At 41.5% G+C, this 21,858-nt stretch overlaps 1 protein-coding gene across 3 annotated transcripts in view; it reads left to right on the forward strand.

Moving 5' to 3' along the window:
• Window positions 1-6: 6 nt before the first annotated feature.
• The window catches only part of NFATC3 (nuclear factor of activated T cells 3), a gene marked incomplete at its 5' end in the record, with an annotated part of 124,705 nt that continues 102,853 nt past the window's right edge, over window positions 7-21,858 (forward strand). For all 3 annotated transcript variants that reach the window (XM_027775086.1, XM_014591008.2, XM_014591009.2), the window contains 1 exon segment: window positions 7-55. In XM_027775086.1, the coding sequence (XP_027630887.1) occupies window positions 7-55 (49 nt within the window).

Raw genomic sequence — 21,858 nt, forward strand, 5'->3', positions numbered from 1 at the left:
GTCTTGGGCGAGGACGGGGCGCCGGCGCCGCCGCCCCCGGGCTCGCGGCCTGCAGGTGGGTGCCAGGCAGGGCCGGACGGGATCCAGGGACGTCCCCTCTCCTCGTCCTCCAGAGCTCGCCCCTTCCTTGGTTCCCTGGTTGTCCTGGCATTAGTAACCCCGTGTGTGTGTGTGTGTGTGCGCGCGCGCGCCTGTAGTGAGTGAAGAGCGGATTTAAATCGCTGAGGAGGCGTGTGGGTTGCTGCGACGTGGAAGTGAGTGGGGAACTCAACTCAGGGACGCCTGTGGCGGGTAGACGCTCGGAGCTTTGGAGGCCGAGGAGGTTTTGGAGGCTGCCCAAGTGGCGTCTGGTTGTCGCTGTTTTGCCAGCGTGGTGGAGAGAAAATGTTGTCTCCGTGAAGTGTAGTTGCATTTGATTTTTTAACTATTTCTGATTTTTAAAAAATCATTTTGAAAGATGCACATTCTTGAAGTGTAGGACCTCTGTAAAATTCGTGCACTTTAATTTAAATGTACTTTGCTAGGAGAGTACAGCTTTCGCGTTAACAACTTCCACCCGCGCAAATGTATGGCCCACTGTTAATTCGAAGTGTAACTATAACGGGACTTCTTGAAAACCGAGTTTCCTTGTTTGAGGAAAATTTTTCGAAAGTTTATTTTTTTCCTCCCCAAGTGGGTTGCCTTTTTTATAATTCATAGAAAGGTCTGTAAGTCGATGTTTTAAGATAAACCTCTCCTCGGAAGATACTTTAAAGGAGATTGTGAATTGAGACGACTGGGCATCGTAATGCTTGCAGGGCAGACGAATCAGGAAATAGAAATAGGATGACTGGGGACTTAGAGTTCTTCTGTGACCTGGTTTGGAAAACTGTGGTTCATTAAGTTCAGTTCCCCTATTACATACACAGGCAAGCGTCAACAAGGAGATGGATAAGAGTAATCCCATTTATTCTTTGCGGATGTTAGTTGAATTACTTAATCTTGTTCATACTGACTGTTCTGTAGAGTTACATTGAATAAATCTTTGATTTTGAGACATAAGGATTCTGTCGGTAGTACTTTTTTTTAGGAGGGAAGAAGTTTTTGCTATAGGAGGGGTGTCCTCGCCAGAAAGACAGAGACAGATAGAAAGCAAGAAATCTCACCCCCCCGGGGGATGGCCACTCTGCAATCCCTTCTCCATTTGCCTCTCGAGATCTTGGGCATGCATGCACAAGTGCTGGGTGTGAGTTTAAGCCACCAGGTCCAGCACTCAAAGCGGGGTCCACTGTGTGGGAGTCCAGCAACATAGCCATTATGCCCCTGCTGGTCCCAGGTAGTACTTGTTTTTTTTTTTTTTTTTTAATTAGTACTTTTAGCCTTTATAGGATAGATGTCTTTCTCAGCATAATAAATAATTCATATTAGTTATGTATTGACTGTGTTTATTTTGAATTTTAATAATGTAATTTGAGCATTTGTTATATTGAAGATACTGTTAAGTACTTCGTAGTGTTATGATGAAGCCAGAAGGACTGAAACTCCACAAGGAGTTTAGGAAATGGACACACTTAGTCCAAGTAACTACGCTGCTCGACAGACCGTAAATAGTGATGCATTGTATAATAGAGGAAGTAATGGGAAAAGTGGCATTGTAGAGATGGTGACAGTGAATTGTACTTAGAGTATTGGGACTTAAAAACAACCTGTTTGAATGAGTATTTTTATTGTAAAGAAAAAAAAAAGTTGATGTTAGCAAACTTTTATTGGACACAAACTTCAATGTACCCTGTTAAATACCAATAAAGATGTCAGCTAAACAAATGATTAATAAAGGATTGTTATCATGTAGAAGTTGTATGTACATTGAAAATATTAGATAACATTTAAAAGCTATGAAAATGACTTTTTAAAAAATGATTTATGTCGTACACAAAAATTTTTGATAATATAGGGCCTAGAGGGAATTGAGGTTTGTAACTCGTAACTAAAAAGGTAACCTTAAGCAATTTCTTTTCTTTTTTTTTTTTTAAGTTTTATTGCCAGAAGGTATGTGTGTTTGCCAGAGCGAGACAGAAGGAGGGGATGAAAGCACCCTCCATGTGGCAGTCCCTTCACCATTTCTCCATCTTGTCAGTGTCTTGGGCATGCACGCACATGCTCCAGCATGTTTTTCAAGTTATAGAGGTTGGGACACAACTGCACAGTCATCCATGTGGGATTTCGTTTCCTTAACCATTAGGCCACAGGGCCAGGCCTTGAGCAGTTTCATTTGTGATAAAAGTCTACTTTAAAAGATTGTAGCAGGTAATAAGTAATTTTATTTTCCGCTTTTGCCATAAGATGTGTGTGCTCCTACTCTCTAGAGAGTGACAGAGTGAGAAATCACTTCCTGGGGGAATGGCCACATCACAGTCGCTTCTTCTCTATTCTCCTTGGGATTTTGGGCATGCACACGCAAACATGGCATGATTTTTCAAGCTGCCATTTGGAGACTCGAACCGTGATCAGCCGTTTGGGAGTTTAGAGTGCCTTAACCATCATGCCACCTGTTCGCCCTGTTGCAGATAATTTTTAAGTTTTTTCCCCCTCAATATGAAATCACATGAATAAAATAAACTACATTTTAAAAAAAAGAATTATTTAACTTTGTTGTTGTTTTGAGAGATTTCTGCTATATGCGCGTGCACTCGCCAGAAAGACAGAGAGACAGATGCAGTGAGAAATCACCCCCCAGGGGGGATGGCCACACCGCAGTTCCTTCTCCATTCTCCTCTCAGGATCTTGGGCATGCACGCAAACATGCCTGGCTCAGGATCTTGGGCACGCACGCAAACATGCCTGGCATGAGTTTAAGCCACCGGGTCTGGGACTTGAACTGCAGTTGACTACATTGGAGTCCACAGAGAGAGAGAGAGAAAGGGAAACTGAGAAAGCAAGCCCCCTGGTCCAGGACTCAAACTGTAGTCAGCCATGTGGGAGTCCAGTGCCCTTAACGCCACCTGCCTGCTCCAATAAACTTTTTTTTTGAGAGAGTTTTCTTGCTATAGGACATGCCAAGGAGACAAGAAATGAGAAATCACCCCCCCTCCCCCAAATGCCTTTCCACAGTTCCTCCTCCATTCTTGTCTCAGGATTTTTGGCATGCACACACACGTGCCTAGCATGAGTTTCAAGCCTCCAGGTCCAGGACTCGAACTGTTGTCGGCCCTGTGGCAGTCCAGTGACATAACCGTTACACCATCTCCTGGTACCCCAGTAAGCCATCTTAAAGTGAACAGTTGTCATTCTCAGTATTGTGTCTCCACTTCTGTCTAGCTTTTAAAAACCCAAAGGAAAATGTGGTACCCATTAAACAGTTGCTCAGTCTGCCCCTCCCCCATTTCTAGCCCCTGATATCTGCAAACTGGGGTCTGTCACTATGGATTTACCTGTACTGAATATGACCAGTAGTATATGACCTGTGTCTGACTTCACTTACTTAACATGTTTTCTAGGTTCCTTCAGTTTGTAGCATGTGTCAATACTTCATTCCTTTCTGTGGCTGAATAATATCCCTGTGTGGTGTGTGTGTGTGTGTAACATAATCGGCTGAATAATATTCCTGTTTGTGTGTGTAAGTAACATAATTGATTTATCACTTCATCCATTGATGAACATTTGGGCTATTTCCACTTCTTGGCTGTTGCGATAATGCTAGTATGAATACCTAACAGCCAGTTTTTACATTATTTTGAGAAGATACATATTCAATTCATAGCTAAGACTTAAAAATTACTTGCTGGGGCCAGCAGTGGTGTGGTGGTTAAGGCACTGGACTCCCACATGGTCAACCATGGTTCAAATCCCAGACCTGGTGGCATGCTCTCTCTCTCTTACTCCCACTGATGAGGGCATGTTCTCTATAGCAAATTGAAAGTAATGATGGGGCCAGCAGGTGGTGTGATGGTTTAGGTGCTGGACCTCCCCCCCCACCCCCCTACACACACACATGGGTGACCATGGTCACTCCTAGATCTGGCAGCTTGCTTTCTCACTTTCCCTCTCTCTGCCTCTCACTGGTGAATTAAATAACTATAATAAGTAAAATTAAATAAATCTTCAATAAAAGATAATAATGGGACCAGCAGATAGTGTAATGGCTGTTGCTGGACTCCCATATAGTTGACTGCAGTTCGAGTCCTGGACCTGGTGGCTTAAACTCATACCGGGCACGTGTGCTTGCGTGCCCAAGATCCTGAGGGAGAATGGAAGAGAAGGAGTTGAGGCCGTCCCCTCTGGGGGATGATTTCTCACTTTCTGTCTGTCTCTCTTTCTGGGGAGCACACACACCCTATAGCAAATACCTCTCCTCCCCCAAAAAGACAATAATAATAAATAAAATGGAATAAATCTTAAAAGAATTACTTATTTACAAAGTTAATTTTGGTTTTGTAACTATAACTAAGTAATTTGAAGGAAACAGGTGGATTAACTGAAATGCATTTAGGATGACATGTAGTTAAGTTGGCCTTGGTAGAATGCAGATCAGTATTGGATTATCCCAGTGTGTTTACCTGTTTTTGGATTCTCTTTGTCACTGGAATGAATGTTTCTTGAGAACAGAGATAGTGCCTTTTTTCATAGTTGTGTTATCAGTGCCTCTAGTTCAATGCCTTTACATACTAGACACCCAGTATTTGTTGAATTAATGAATTTAAATTAAATTTTGAGTCAGTGCTCTCTTCTTTTTATAGATGAGTTAGGCTGTTGTTACTGGTGAGATCCATAAAATAGCAGATAGTGGTAATTTCAGGCTGCAGTGTTTTACATCTTCCTGAAGGTTTGGAGAGTACTTGTATCACATCTAAGTTTCTATACAGGGAAATTCTTGAAAACTACGTGGTGAGGGAAGTAGATGGAAAGTAAGAACAAGACAGGGGGCTGAATTTAGTGAATGTCCTAAACAAGATTTTTTTTTTTTTGCTATAGGGCACATGTGCTCACCAGAAAGACAGAGAGAGACAGAGAGATAGAAAGTGAGAAATCACCCCCCCATGGGGATGGCCACGCTGCAATCCCTTCTCCTCCATTCTCCTCTTGGGGTCTTGGGTACGCACACACATGTGCCTGGCTTGAGTTTAAGCCACTGGGTCCGGGACTCAAACTGTGGTCGGCTATGTGGGAATTCAGCGACATAGCCATTATGCTAACTGCTGATCCCAGCAAGATGATTAAAGTACAAATTAGATGACTTGAGGTGCACTTGGATGTCTTTGTGATTTTTTAAAGATTGTTGCCTACTGAGGTGTTTTGAGATTTTTCCATAAAAAAAAATGTAAATTCTAGCTTTTTTATTTTTTATTATTTTTTTCCCCCAGGGCAGAAAACACAAGCGGTCTTTCTTTAGAATTTTTTTTTTTGAGAGATTTTTGCTATAGGGCGCGTGCGCTCGCCAGACAGACAGAGAGAGACATAGAGACAGAAAGCGAGAAATCACCCCCCCATGGGGATGGCCACGCTGCAATCCCTTCTCCTCCATTCTCCTCTCGGGATCTTGGGCACGCACGCACATGCGCCCGGCGTGAGTTTTAAGCCACTGGGTCCAGGACGCGAACTGCGGTTAACTACGTGGGAGTCCAGCGATATAGCCATTACGCTAACTGCTGGTTCCCTAGCTATTTTATTTTTTAAAGAGAGCAATGGTATCTCTAATTTTTTCAGTTAAAAATGAATCAAACTAAAAAAAAAAAAGGGGAGCAGCAGTTAGTGTAATGGCTATGTCACTGGACTCCCATGTAATGAACCGTGGTTCGAGTCCCGGACCCAGTGGCTTAAACTCACGCTGGGCTCCTGTGCATGCATGCCCAAGATCCTGAGAGGATAATGGAGGAGAAGAGATTGCGGCATGATTATTTCCCCTGGGGGTGATTTCTCGCTTTCTGTCTCTCTGTCTCTCTCTCTCTCTGGCAAGCGCATGTGCCCTATAATAAAAAAACTTTCAAAAAAAAAAAAAAGAATCAAACTGTTTTGTTAAACTTTCTTTTAAGTACATTGCTTCATATTGAAGATATGCTTTGATAGTAAGTCAGGAATTTAAAATAGATAACTGTCAAGTACTCCATTATTTGCCATTATAGAGGGCAGCTTTTGATACGTTTTATTTTAGTATACCAATTGCATACCTCTAGTTTAGTATGATGTTATAATAATCTTTACTTTGCAAATCAGTTTCATTCTCAGGTTTATTACTAAATATTGACTTTCTAGTCATGAATGAGAGTTACCAGGAGGAATGTATGCTATATTGTGTGTAGTATTTTATGTACTGTTTTATAAAAGAGGAGAGAACTATCTTAGATACAGTTATTTATTTATTTATTTTTTGGTAAGTTTGCTTTTTGATAAGGTGTAATTTTGTATGATATTACTTAATGTACTACTTTTTCATATGTAAAGATGAAGGATTTTCCTAGATCATTGTCTTAGACTGTAATATGATCTGATCTAGTGTTTGTTATAACTTACAGTCTCCTAGATAATTCTTTTATTGTCAGAGGCTGTACACTCTAATTGGGCATGGTCATGCCACAAAATCCTTTTTCCTCCATACATGTATAGTGTGTTTTTTGTTTTTCTTTCTCTTTTTTTTTTAAGAGAGACATTTTCTTGTAGGGTTCCCATGCTTGCTGGAGAGACAAAGACAGACAGTGAGAACTCACCCTCCAGAGAGGATGGCCACACTACAGTCCTTTCTCCTCCATTCTCCCCTTGGGATCTTGGGTGTGCATGCGTGCATACACACACGTGTGCCTAGTGTGAGTTTTAAGCCACCAGGGCTGGGACTTGAACTGTAATCACCTATGTGGGAGTCCAGCTAATTAACCATTACACCATCTGCTGTTCTCATGGTATGGTTTTTAAACTGCTGGGGCCAGGATTCGAACTACTGTTGGTCATGTGGGATCTAGCTACCTGTGCAGAGGGCTTAACCACTACACTATGAGACAGGCCTGTCCTAGATAATTTTATTTTCTCACTTTTCTGATTTTTTTTTTTTTTTTGAGAGGTTTTTCGCTATAGGGCGCATGCACTCGCCAGACAGACAGAGACATAGAGACAGAAAGTGAGAAATCACCCCCCAGGGAGGATGGTCACGCTGCAATCCCTTCTCCATTCTCCTCTAGGGATCCTGGGCACGTACGCACACGCGCCCGGTGTGAGTTTTAAGCCACCGGGTCCGGGACGCGAACTGCGGTCGACTACGTGGGAGTCCAGCGACTTAGCCATTACCCTGCGGGTTCCCCCTTTTTTTTTTTTTTTTTTTTTTTTTTTAGTTTTATTTATTTCTCCCACGAGAATGGGAGAGAGAGAGAAAGACAGGGATCACCAACAGAGTCCTTACACTGCAGTCCACCCTCAGCCTTAGCCAGCCAGGATCATGGGTATGTGTGACCTGGTGTATTACAAGAAGACCTTAGGGACTCAGACCCTACACTTCACCATATGGCTTCAGCATTGTGGAGGGTTACATTATCACTAAGGTACCAAAGCTGTTCACTTTTCAGGTTTTATTGATCCCTTTTACTCAAGATTTTTGTTTTGTATGTATAGATGAGATAATGTGTTAAAAACTAGCACAGTCCTGGTTCAGTGGTAATTAATTATTTTTAAACACATGTGCATACTGACAGCCCATTTTTTACTTCTTTCTCTTTCCTAGACCATTCCCCCTCTACTAAACTAAAACACTGAGAGACAGCAGGGCAAATGAGAGTTGTTAAACCTTTCTTCCATGAGTTATAATATTTTTTATTTTATCCTCTTAATTTTAGTTTTTATTATTTTCATTGTTACTTCCTTTATCATATCTTACCAAATATTAAGTACTGAGGGTACTTACAGTTTTCCACTTTTTTATTGTTACTGACTCATTACAATTTGAAAAATGGTTGATGTACTAACCATACTTAGTATGATTGGTTATTTAAATCAACAAGAAAAAAGGGAAGTTGCTTGTATAGTTTCCTGTAGAAATTTAATGGTGCTTTTGCACAGATCATTAGATACTGCGAAGGAGGATTTGATTGCTGCTAAGCCATATTTTTATACCATAGGTGAGCTTTTCTTTTCTTCTTTTTTCAAAGAATTACTTTATTGAACTTTATTTAGTTTATTTATTTTAATTTGACCAGAGAGGGACAGAGAGAGCGAGAGAGCGAGAGAGCGAGCGAGCAAGCAAGTTGCCAGGTCCAGGAATTGAACTGCGGTTGGCCATGTGGGAGTCCAGCGCTCTTAACCACCATGCTACTTGCCAGCCCCTAGGTGAGCTTTTTCTGTGGACTTAAATGCAGTGAGAATATGATTTAGGGGATTTAGTCAACAATAGATAAACTCTCATTGTTTCATTTGGAAGAATTTTTTTTTTTTAAGTAATTAAAAAAAAATTTTTTTTTTTGGAGAGATTTTCACTATAGGGCGCGTGCGCTCACCAGACAGACAGAGAGAGACAGAGAGACAGAAAGTGAGAAATCACCCCCCAGGGGGGATGGCCACGCTGCAATCCCTTCTCCTCCATTCTCCTCTCGGGGGTCCGGGACGCGAACCATGGTCGACTACGTGGGAGTCCAGCGACATAGCCATTACACTAACTGCTGGTTCCCTAAGTAATTTAAAAAATTTAACCTTATTTATTTATTTTAATTTGACCAGAGAGGGACAGAGTGAGAGAGAGAGGGAAAGTGAAAAGGCAAGCCACCAGGTCCGGGACTCCAACTGTAGTTGGCCATGTGGGAGTCCAGCGCTCTTAACCACCACGCTACCTGCTGGCCCCAAGAATAATGTTTTTAAAATAATTATTTAGTGGGACTAGCAGTTAGCGTAATGGCTATGCTGCTGGATTCCCATGTAGTCGACTGCGACTGCGGTTCGCGTCCCGGACCCGGCGGCTTAAAACTCACACTGGGCGCGTGTGTATGCGTGCCCAAAATCCCGAGAGGAGAATGGAGGAGAAGGGATTGCGGTGTGGCCATCCCCCCTGGGGGGTGATTTCTTGCTTTCTCTCTCTCTGTCTCTGTCTGTCTGGTGAGCTCACGCGCCCTGTAGCAAAAAAAACTCTAAAAAATAATTATTATTATTTAGTTTTATTTATCATTATTATCATTTTTCAATTTGACCAGAGAAAGTGAGAAAATAAGCCTCCAGATTCAGGACACAAGCCACGGTCGACCATGTAGGAATCCAGTGTCTCAACACTACGCCACCTGTGGGCCCCTGAAAGAATAATTTAATATCCTATGTCTTTTTTGAGAGATTTTTGCTATAGGATGCATGTACTTGCCATAAAGACAAGAGAGACAGAAAGTGAGAAATCACCCTCCAAGAGGATGGCCATACCGCAACCATTTCACCAGTCTCCTTTCAGGATTTTGGGCACACGCACACATGCATGAGTTTTAAGCTGCCAGGTCCAGAACTTGAACTGTGGTCAACTATGTGGGAGTCCAGAAATATAACCATTATGTCATCTGCTAGTCCCAGTGTTCTGTTTCTTTCACACATTTTCTGATAGGGTTGATGGATGGTCCTGGTAGTATTAGCAGAACTTCATAGTAGAGATAGTAAATTATTGAACATGGGGTAAAATCTAGGAAAAAATCTCAATGTCATATTCTTTTGTTTAAACTCCGTTTTGTTTTGTTTTAGGTTTTTGCTATAGGTCACCTGCATTCACCAGAGAGACAGAGGGAGACAATGAGAGGGAAAGTGAGAATGGCCATGTTGCAATTCCTTCTCCTCTATTCTCCTGGGATTTTTGGGCAAAAATGCGCATGTACATGCTTGGCATGAGTTTCAGGCCGCTAGATACAGGACTTCATCATCCATGTGGAAGTCTAGTGCCTTAATCACTGTGCCACCTGCTGGCCCCAAACGATAACTTTAGCAGCATTGCTACTCCTGTGCTTTGTTAGGTTTTCCCATTTGCCAAACAGAAGGGACATTTTGGGATATATTCTGAACTGTTAATATTACTAGAAGTAGTCCTACAGTAGTGGTTTTTTTTTTTTTGTTTGTTTTGTTTTTTTTAAATTTTTTGCTGTAAGGTGTGTGCACTTGCCAGAGAAAGTGAAAGTAAAAAATCACCCTGGAGAGGGAGGTAGTGTTGACTTTGGGGGTACATATACATGTGCCTGGATTTTTCAAGCCACTGGGTCCAGGACTTGAGCCATAATGTCAACCACGTGGGATCCAATGCTTTAACTTCCATGGCACTTGCTGTCCCTTCTTTCCCCCTTTGTTTTAATTGCCAGAGGGGAGAAAGAAAGGGAGAGGGAGAAAACAACTTTCCAGTGGGGTAGAGGTCACATCTCAGTCCTTTACCCCCCCTCCATCCATCCTGTTGGGACTTTTGGCATGTGTACACATATGCCTGGCTTGATTTTTAAGCTGCCAAGGCCAGGATTCATACCACACAGTTAGTCATGTGGGATCTGGCTCCCTTAACCATTAGGACATGGGACTGGCCTTATAGTAGTTTTATTAGATGATACACATGTTAAAACTTGGGTATTACACACAAGGCTCAGAAATTATAGGGGGTCTAGTAGGTCTTGTATCTTAAATCTTTAAGGGCTTTTAAGGTATTAATTTAGTGTAAGTTGTAGAATCATCTTATTATGGCTTGCCTTTCTGTGGCAACCAATAAACTTGCTTAGAATTGTATTACTTTTATTGAAGGTGTGTTTCAAGCTTTGCTTTTGAGGTTTGCTCTTTATTTTTTCAATGAAGTATGATTGTAAGGACTTTTTTTTTTGAGGAAATGTAGTATTTGTTTTTCTTCAGAGAAAGTCATCCATACTGATCTTTGGGGCCGTAGGTGGTGTGGTGGTTAAGGGCAGTGGACTCCCACATGGCTGACTACTGTTCGAGTCCTAAACCTAGTGGTTTGCTTTTGCTTTCTCACTTTTCCTCTTTCTCTCTCTCTCTCTTTTTTTTTTGGAGAGATTTTCACTGTAGGGCGCGTGCGCTTGCCAGACAGACAGAGAGAGACACAGAGACAGAAAGCGAGAAATCACTCCCCAGGGGGGATGGTCACGCTGCCATCCCTTCTCCTCCATTCTCCTTTCAGGATCTTGGGCACGCACGCACACGCGCCCGGCGTGAGTTTTAAGCCACCGGGTCTGGGACACGAACCGCGGTCGACTACGTGGGAGTCCAGCGACATAGCCATTACGCTAACTGCTGGTTCCCTCTCTCTCTCACTCTTGTCCTTCTCTGGTCAAATTAAAATAAATGAATAAAAATAAATAAGATTAAATAATTCTTTAAAAAGCGATCTTTAAAATGGGACCCTTTTAAGATAATGAGTCGTTTAACTGATTTTCTTTTTATTTCTGCTAGTTGAATAGTAGATGATTAGATGATTCAATATGGTAATACTTTGTTTTAAATAAGAGGCGGGATTGAGAAAGCCATAATATAGTGAAGGCAGTCATGTTACTCTTAAGGGATAGGAAACCTGAGTAGGTTGAGCTTCATTTGATAGTAAGCTATAGTTTGACTGCTCACAGCAGTAGCGTAAATAAGGGAGGTGTTTGTCTAAAGCTGCCCTGGTGGGTCAGGAGAGTAGACACAGCAGACTTGGCAGTTAGCCTGGCTTCTAAAACAAAATCCAAGTCATCAAATTTGCCCAGGCATGCCACACGAGGTTCAAGTAACAGTAGAATTTAAGAGGAGCGAATTTATTCAGGAAGGCTTAGAAGATTCACAAACAGGAGCAAGCATTTTTAACAGTCATTATTTTAACTCAAATGTAGTATGGGTCTGACTATATATCAGCATTTCTGGTCATATTTATACAATTGTATGAATCTCACCTGTTTGCCTGAATATGACAAACTTGAAGGAAGAGAGTGTGGCTGGCAGGTGACGTGGTGGTTAAGGGAGCTGGACTCCCACATGGCCAACCACGGTTCGAGTCCTGGACCTGGTGGCTTTCTTTCTCACTTTACCCCTCTTTCTCTCTCTCATCAAATTAAAATAATAAACAAATAAAGTTAAATAAAATGAAAAAATGAAAGAGGAGCAATTGAACTGTTAAGATTTAAGTAGTCCAGCCTATGAATTTTTAACTTACCAACAATTGAAATTTAATCATTATGATAGTTCTAGTTAGCATATTGGTACTCGTATATGAAAAGGAACTATATGTCTATAAAAATCTGACAATTCCAGGTATGCTGGAGAAGTAACTTGAAGGCTTCATTTTCTTGCAAAATGGATAGTTTCAATGTCTTATGTTACAGCAGCAGGTGTTAACTTTTTTAAAAAATTACTTTATTTGTTTGTTATTTTAAAATTTGACCAGAGAGAAAGAGAGAGAAAGAAAAGCAAAAGGAATGCAAGCAACCAGGTCCGGGACTCAAACCATGGTTGACCATGTGGGATCCCAATCACCACAGCTCCTGCTGGCCCCTTTTTGTTTCTTTTGCTATAGGGCATGTATGCTTCCGAGAGAGAGAGAGAGAGAGAGAGAGCGAGCGCATGAAATCACCCCATGGAGGGATGACCATAGTGCAATCTCTTCTCTTCTAGTTTCCTGGGATTTTGGGCATGCACTGGCATGTACCTGGAGTGATTTATGAGCCACTGGATCCATGACTTGAACTCTGGTCTGTCATGTGGAGTCCAGCACCTTAACCACAACCCCAGGTGTTAATATTTTAAAATATGTTTTTCAATGTCTTAAACAAAAATTGATATTTTTTTCCCATCAAGATAGTAAATACTGACTAGAAAATTAATGGACAGTTTGTGAGTTGTGCTTATGTAAGTATTTTTCAGTATTGCTTTTCAAAAGTCTTGTTAAATACAAATAGCATTAAATAAAAATGGTATTAAAATGATATTCAGAAATTGTTGAAACTATTGGGTCATCAGAAAAGTTACGACATATTTTTACATAGAAAAATACATGACTTGGGACCAGCAGTTAGTGTAATGGCTATGTCACTGGACTCTGATGTAGTCTACCGTGGTTCGAGAGCCAGTGGCTTAAAACTCACGCTTGGCGTGTGTGTGTGTGTACGTGTGTGTGTGTGTGTGTGTGTCCAAGATCCCGAGAGGAGAATGGAGGAAAAGGGTTTGCAGTGTGGCCATCCCCCCGGGGGATGATTGCTTGCTTTCTGTGTCTCTCTATCTGGCGAGCGCACACACCTATAGCAAAAACCTCTCCAAAAAAAAAAAGAAAGAAAGAAAAATACATGACTTTTCCAGTGATCCAATAGGTGATGGTATGTGTGGGTTCATTGTAATATTCTCTGTCTTTATGTTTCTCAGTTTTCATACTAGATAGTTAAATGAAATTCACAGCTCTTCAAGTGCTTCAAGGTGCTAGATTAGAATAGGGAAAACGTTCACTTTTTTTGGGGGGGGTCACATGCTATAGGGTGCATGCACTTGCCAGAAGAGACAGACAGAGAGACAGAAAGCGAGAAATCACCTCCGAGGGGGGATGGCTATGCCACAGTCCCTTCTCCTCCATTCTCCTCTCAGGATCTTGGGTACGCATGCACACGTGCCCGGCATGAGTTTAAGCCACTGGGTCCAGGACTCAAACCGCGGTCGACTACATGGGAGTCCAGTGACATAGCTATTATGCTAACTGCTGGTCCCCAAAATTTTGCCACTTTCTGAAAATGACTTGTATCTTTCCCCTTATCTTTACTATGTGGCTAGAGGCAAAGTCTTGGTCATCTTCTGCTTGGATTTGTGTAGTTTTCTCTTTTTTTTGAATTTATTTATTTATTTATTTATTTATTTAAAGCGAGGGCAGTCGACGTGCAGGCGCACGCGGCACTCTCTGCCCAAGGTCCGGGGACTTTCCCCTAGGCACAAATATAGTTTTCTCTTTATATTTTATTATTCCACATTGAGTTCTAGAAGTCACAGCTAAGATAATCTTCAGCTTCCACTCCTTTTTGTCTGTAACCTGCCTTCTCACAGGTCTTCATTGTATTCCATCCTTCACTCTACATTAATATCAAGCTCATCTCTTTTAATTTTATTTATCTTTTTCAATCCCAGTGTGAAACTTTTCTCCAGCTGTTTGTCTGAACTGCCTCTGCTATCTGTGTGCTTTATAGCCTTTCTCTTTTTGTGAGATAATCTAGAGACATTATTTTGTTGTAATACTGAGCTAAATTTGGGTCTTAGATTCCTGGCTACTGCTATTTGTGTGACATTGCTAAATAATACAGAATAGTTTCAGGTTAATTTCAATCGTTTCATTTTATGAGATAAAACCGAGGCTCAGGTTGACTTGCCTGTTTGTTTTGTTTTTTTGTTTTTTTTGAGAGATTTTTGCTCAAGGGTGCCTGCGCTCACTGGAGAGACAAAGTGAGAAATCACCGCAGTCCTTTCTTCTCCATTCTTCTTTTGGGATTTTGGGCATGCATGCACACATGTCTGGCAAGAGTTTTAAGCCGCCAGATCTGAGACTTGAACTGCAGTTGGTCACGTGGGAGTCCAGAGCTCTACTGGTCTTGATGACTTTTTCTTTTTTTAATTTTAAATGTTCATTTATTTATGTAATTCCATTTGTTGTTGTATTTATTTATTTATTTATTTATTTATTTATTTTGAGAGGTTTTTCGCTATAGGGCGCGTGCGCTCGCCAGACAGACAGAGAGAGACATAGGGACAGAAAGCGAGAAATCACTCCCCAGGAGGGATGGTCACGCCGCAATCCCTTCTCCCCATTCTCCTCTTGGGATCTTGGGCACACACGCACATGCGCCTGGCGTGAGTTCTAAGCCACCGGGTCCGGGACGTGAACCGCAGTCGACTACGTGGGAATCCAGCGACATAGCCATTATGCTAACTGCTGGTTTCCTGTTGTTGTTATTTTTTAATTTGACCAGAGAGAGAGCGAGAAAGGAAAAGTGAGAAATCAAGTCGCTAGGTACAGGACTTTAACCGTGGTCAACCATGTGGGAATCGAGCACTTTTAACCACCATACCTACCACCTGCTGCCCCTTGATGACTTTTTTTTTTGAGAGGTTTTTATTATAGGGTGTGTGCGCTCACCGGACAGAGAGAGAGAGAGACAGAGAGACAGAAAGCGAGAAATCACTCCCCAGGGGGGATGGCCACGCCACAGTCCCTTCTCCTCCATTCTCCTCTCGGGATCTTAGGCACGCACGCACACGTGCCCGGCATGAGTTTTAAGCCACCGGGTCCGGGACGCAAACTGCGGTTGACTACATGAGAGTCCAGTGACATAGCCATTACGCTAACTGCTGGTGTCTCCCCCCCATGACTGTTTTAAAACTTTAGCTGTCTTTTTATTATCTGATCACCATTTGAAAGAAATAATAAGATAATTAAAATTTTCTAATTTAAAGTTATGCAAAATAGTTACATTTGCAGATTATATTTGGTAGAGATAGGGAGAAATACCAATGCTGGCCAGCCCCTGGCCTGGTGGTTAAGGCAGTTGGATTCTACATTGTTAACCTACAGTCAGAGTCCCAGACCCAGTGAATTGAAACACACGCTGGGTATATGTGTGTGCACAGGTGCCCAAAATCCTAAAAAAAGAGAGAAGTGAAGAAGAGTTTGCAGCGTAACCATTCCCCAATGGGGTTGCTTTTTACTTTTCCTTCTCTCTCTGTCTCTGTCTAGCAAATACACATACTCTTAGGCAAGTAAAAAAAAAAAAAAAAAAAAAGAATGAGGAAAGACTTTTCCAGAAGCCTTTGGTAAACTAAACCTTGCGTTTCATTGACCAAAATTGGGTTATATTCTCTTCTCTAAATTAGTCACTGGTAAAAATGGATGGAATTATTCTTAGCTAACTAGGCCTACCCTTTAGCCTGAGGATATGATTGGCTTTCCCTAAAGCACATGGTTACATGAGAGAGAAGTGAATATATGGAAGAAAATCTGTTATGATGAAGAAGGGGAAATGGATGCTAGGAGAAAATCAACCAAAAGAATCCTCTGTACTTACTATCTACAGTATGCTAACAATTAAGGAACTTTTTAAGTGTATTGTTTTGAAAGGTCTTGGCCATAGGGCATATGTGCTTGCCAGACAGAGACAGTAAGAGAGAGAGAGAGAGAGAGAGAGAGAAACCAAGCCACCAGGTCTAGGACTTGAACTGTGGTTGTCCGTGTAGGAGTCCAGGACCTTAACCACCATGCCATCTGCTAGTCCCAAAACTTACTTTTCTTAAAGGATAAGTAGAAAGATACTCACTGGAAAGAGAAAAAAGTGAGCTGGATCCCATATGGTTTTGCAGTTTAAATCCCAGACCTCGCAGCTTCAAAAACATGCTGGGTACATGTGTATATGTGTTCAAAAACCTGACAGGATGGAGAAATGGAAAAGAGATCTTGGCTTGACTAACCCCAGTGGGAGGATGCCTTCTTCTCTCCCTTTGTTCTGTTTTCTCTGGTGAGTACATGTGCCCCTTGACATGTCAAAGAAAAAGAGAAAGTAGTAACCAGATAGAACATTGTATAAGGTCTTGGAATAACTAAGCTGGGAGGACTTAAAGAAAGATTTCTTTCATTAGATGCTAAAACATTTAATAATTTTTTAAAAAATTTATTTAATTCTATTTGTTGTTATTAGTTTTTTTTTTTTTTTTTTTTTTGAGAGTTTTTTTTTCTTTAGGTGCACTCCCCAGAAAGAGAGAGAGACATAGAGAGACAGAAAGTGAGAAATCACCCCCTGGGGGGATAGTCATGCTGTAATCCCTTCTCCTCCATTCTCCTCTTGGGATCTTGGGCATGCATGTACACGTGCTCAGCATGAGTTTAAGCCACCAGGTCCGGAACTTGAACCACAGTCAACTACATGGGATTCCAGAGACATAGCCATTATGCCAGCTGTTGGTCCCTATTGTTGTTACTTTTTAATTTGACCAGAGACAGACATAAAGAGAGAAAGGGAAAGGGAGAAAGCAAGCCACCATGTCCAGGACTCGAAATATGGTTGGACATATGGGAATCCAGCACTTTTAACCACCATGCCACCTGCTGGCCCCAAAACATTTAATCTTCTAATAACTTCATGATTTTATTTATATTTAGTTATTGTACATCTCTATAGCACACATTATGATTTTTCAAAGTATGTATGTAGATGTAACAATCAAATCAAGGATGTTACTGTATGCATAATTTCTAGTGGAGAACTTTACTTTTTTTTTTTTTTTTTGCCATAAGGTGTGTGAGCTCACTGGAAAAAGGCAGAAAAAAAAGGAAAGTGAGAAATCACTCCCCCAGTGGGGATGGCCATGGTACAATCCCTTCTCCATTCTCCTGTTGGATTTTTGGACATGCATGCACACATGATTTTCAAGCTGCTGGGCCTTGGTATTTGAACTGTGGAGTCGGTTATGTTGGATCCAGCTGCCTTAACCTCCACACCACCTGCTGGCTGTAGATTTATGGTACTTTTACCTCATTCAAAATAGTGAATATACTTACCACCCCCCCATACTTTCCTTGCATTCCTTTGTAGTCATTCTCTCCCACTTATGGAGAGGGTTTTTTTTTTTTTTTTTTTTTTTTTTTTGCTATAGAGCTTGTGTGCTCCCCAGACAGAAAGTGAGAAGTCACTCCCCAGGGGGTTTGGCCACACTGCTATCCCTTCTCCTCCGTTCTTCTCTTGGGATCTTGGGCACACATGCACATGTGCCCAGCATGAGTTTAAGCCACTGTGTCCAGGACTTGAACCATGATCAACTACATGGGAGTCCAGTGATGTAGTCATTACACTATCTGCTAGTTCCCTCTCTCCCACTTCTTACCCCTTCCTAGACAACCATTTAAGTCACGAAGTCTTTATAAAAATGTATGTAAGTGAAATCATAAAATATGTACCCTTTTTTTTTTCTTTTTTTTGGTCTGACTTCTCTTGTCATTATTTTGAGATTCATCTATATTATTGAGTTGTATCAGGAGGTCACTCATTTTTATTGGGGATAGTTTCCATTATACTGCAATTTGTTTTATCCATTCACCTATTGATTTGCTTTTGGATTGTTTCCAGGTTTTGGCTATTAAAATAAAGTCACCATGAACATTTATGTGTAAGTCTTTGTATGGACACGTATTTTCTTTTCTTTTGGGTAATTACCTAGGAAAGGAATGGTTGGATCCATTGGTAGGTTTGTGTTGAACTTTTTTTTGGGAGAGGTTTTTGCTATAGGGCACGTGCACTCGCCAGACAGACAGAGAGAGACAGAGAGACAGAAAGCGAGAAATCACCCCCCAGGGGGGATGGTCACGCCGCAATCCCTTCTCCTCCATTCTCCTCTTGGGATCTTGGGCACGCACGCACATGCGCCTGGCGTGAGGTTTAAGCCACCGGGTCCGGGACTCAAACTGTGGTTGTCTACATGGGAGTCCAGCAACATAGCCATTATGCTAACTGCTGGTCTCTTTGTTGAACTTTTTTTTTTTTTTTGAGAGATTTTTCACTGTAGGGCGCGTGCACTCGCCAGACAGACAGAGAGAGACAGAGAGACAGAAAGCGAGAAATCACCCCCCAGGGGGGATGGTCACGCCGCAATCCCTTCTCCTCCATTCTCCTCTTGGGATCTTGGGCACGCACGCACATGCGCCTGGCGTGAGGTTTAAGCCACCGGGTCCGGGACTCAAACTGCGGTCGACTACATGGGAGTCCAGCGACATAGCCATTACGCTAACTGCTGGTTCCCTCTATGTTGAACTTTTAAAGGAACAAACTGTTTTACACAGTGGTTATATTATTTCCCATTAGGAGTGAAGATGTGCTTTTTCGTATCCTTGTCAACATTTGTTTTGGTCTTTTTTTTCCCCCCCCTTGGGAATTCTTTCACCACCACCCACCATTTGTTTGTCTTAGGCGAGTGCATGCACCCTATAGCAAAACTAAAAGAAAAGTAAAAAAACGAACTGATAAAAATCTAACTTGATCAAAATTTAAAACTTCTGCAGAAGACATTTTTATGAGAATGAAAAACTATTCATGGTTGAAAAACATGTACAGTCATGCACTACATAACAGTGTTTCACTCAACAAATTGCAAATACAATGGTAATCCCATAAGATTTTAGTAGGCTATACCATATAGATGAGGTATGTAGAAGGCTATACCATTCAGGTTTGTGTCGATACACTCTCATGAAATCACCTATCAATGCATTTCTCAGGACAATATCCATGTAGTTAAGTGACGCATGATTGCACCTGATAAAGGATTTATGTATAGAAAAATAAATAAATAAAAGCCCAGTGCAGCAAGTGATGGAGCCAGTAGGTAGCACCAGGAGCAAACTGAACTGCAATATTAGAAACCACATGGTTCATCACAGGTTTGGATTCCTGGCCCAGACAACCTGAAACATACTAGGTACATGCATGCCCAGTACCCTTACCAGCTAGAAGGCTAGAGAAAGGACTATGGTGTGATGATACCCTGTTAAGGGTCTCGGTCTCTCTCCCTTCTCTTAATATGTGCACATGTCCTGAGAAGATGCAGAATTGGAGGAAAAAGGATGCAGCATGACCAGGTCGTTGGGAGGGGGGAAGGATTCTTTCTCTTTCTCATATGTGTGCAAATGCCCTCTGGTATAAAATATTGAAAAATAAAAGTAGACCAAAAATGACATTTTATGGAAAAAAAACCATGATCATCACATAAAAAGACACTGAACAGTATTAGTCATTTGAGAAACATAAATTAAAAACACATGAGATATCCTTACGCACCCATCAGACTGACAAGAAAAGAATGATAACAAATGCTACCCCAGATGCAGAGACTGAGTAAGTCATACAGTGCTGGTGAGAATGTATTAGTCTGGTAGTTTCTTTTATCTTTTCCTTTTTTTTTTTTTTTTTTAAGGTTTTTGCCATAGGACATATGTGCTTGCCAGATAGAAAGACAGAGAGGGAAAGGGAGAAATCACTCCCAGGGTGGCCGACCACACTGCAATCCCTTCTTCTCTAGTCTCCTCCTGGGATTTTGGGCACGTGCTGACACATGCCCTGTATGATTTTCAAACTGAACACCTGGTCCAGGACTCGTACTGCGGTTATCCATGTGAGAGTCTAGTGCCTTACCCGATACTCCACCTGCTGGCCCCTATACTCAGTAATTTAAAAGAACTGCAAGAGAATGACTAAAAGCCTACTTCAAAAGGCTGCATGCTATTGTGACTCAATTTTTGTAACATTTTCTTGAAGTAATATTTATGGAGATGGAGAACAGAATATTCATGGTTGCCAGGAACTTGAGATTAGTGCAGAAAGGAGAGAGGGAAATGAGTGGCTATAAAGAGATTAGTGAGATGGAACCTTGTGGTAATGGAACAGTTCTGTATCTTGATCATGGTGGTGGTTACTCGAATCTACACAAATGATAAAACTGTGTAGAAACATACACATATACATACATATACACAAATGAGTGCATGAAAACTGGTAATATATATGGCCCAACCATGTGGTATGTGCAACTAAGACATTGTACTCTGTAAGCTGGAACCATATGGGAGGCCTGAGTTGATACCTCTCGAAACAAGGCCACATATGCTGACATGCACCTTTAATCCCAGTGATTGAGAGGCTGAAGCTGTAATGTAACGAGCTTAAGACTGGCCTGGGCAGCATAGCAAGATCCTGTCTTCTTCTCTCTCTCTCTTTTTTTTTTTTAATATTTGTTAGTGAGTGCAAGGTTCACTAGAGAACGAAAGAAATAGAGGGAGAAATCACTCCTTAGTGGGGCATGGTCACACTATAATCTCTTCTCCATTTCTCCATGCTGTCAAGATTTTGGGCATGCACACACATGTACCCAGAGTGTTTTTCATGCAACTGACTGGAATTCAAATTGTGTGATTTGTCATGAGGGCTCTTGCTTTCTTTCTGTCTTTTTTGTTTTGTTTAAAGGGATTATTTAATTTTATTCATATCATTATTTTTAATTTGACCAGAGGAAGAAAGAGAGAAGGAAAGTGAGAAAGCAAGCTACCAGGCCGAGGACTTGAACTGCAGTCAGTCATGTGGGAGTCCCGTGCCTTAAGTACCATGCCACCTGCCAGCCCCAGGGTCTGTCTGGCTGGCTGGCTTCCTTCCTTCCTTCCTCCCTTCCTTCCTTTCTTTCTTTTTTAATTTAAAGAATGTTTAATATAGTTCAAACAGCATCTGGTTCATTTTAGCTCCTTCACTGCCAAACCTGGGGGGAGGGACTGCTTCAGCTTCTCTGCCTTCTCTTTGTGATGACCAAGGTGTAAAGGTATCTGCTGCATTGAACTTAAAACTTAATATTATCCTTATTTGTCTTGATCTTGGCGGATTTGGTGTTTTTTGTTTGTTTGTTTGGTTGGTTTTTGCTGGGCTGTTAGCAGAAAGTCTTTGATTTTCTCAATTTTCCAAGGCATGGTGGGGAGCACAGGGAGAGGGTGCCGACGACATAGTCAGCAGCCAGAAACTAAAAGGGTGGAAAGGCAGATCTGGCTTTCTTTACCACCAGGCTACAGGGCCAGCAAGATCCTTCCTTAAAAACAAAACAAAACAAAAACCAGGCATGGTAATGCTAATACAGAACAAAGAGCGAGGCTGGTGGTGCATACCTGTAGTTACAGCTGGGAGGCTAAGGCAGGAGGATTGCAATGTGATGAGACCCTGTTTTTTATTTTTTATTTTTTATAATTATTTTACTTATTTGTTTTAATTTGACCAGAGAGATAGATAGACAGACACACAGAAATTGAAAGTGAGAAAGTAAGCCTCCAGGTCTGGGACTTGAACCTTGGTTGGCCACATGGAAGTCCAACACCTTTAACCACTATACTACCCTCTGGGCCAAGACCCTGTTTCAATTTTTTTTTTTTTTTTT

This window comes from Tupaia chinensis, unplaced genomic scaffold, assembly GCF_000334495.1.
Source record: "Tupaia chinensis unplaced genomic scaffold, TupChi_1.0 Scaffold000523_1, whole genome shotgun sequence".
Classification (NCBI taxonomy): Eukaryota; Metazoa; Chordata; class Mammalia; order Scandentia; family Tupaiidae; genus Tupaia; species Tupaia belangeri.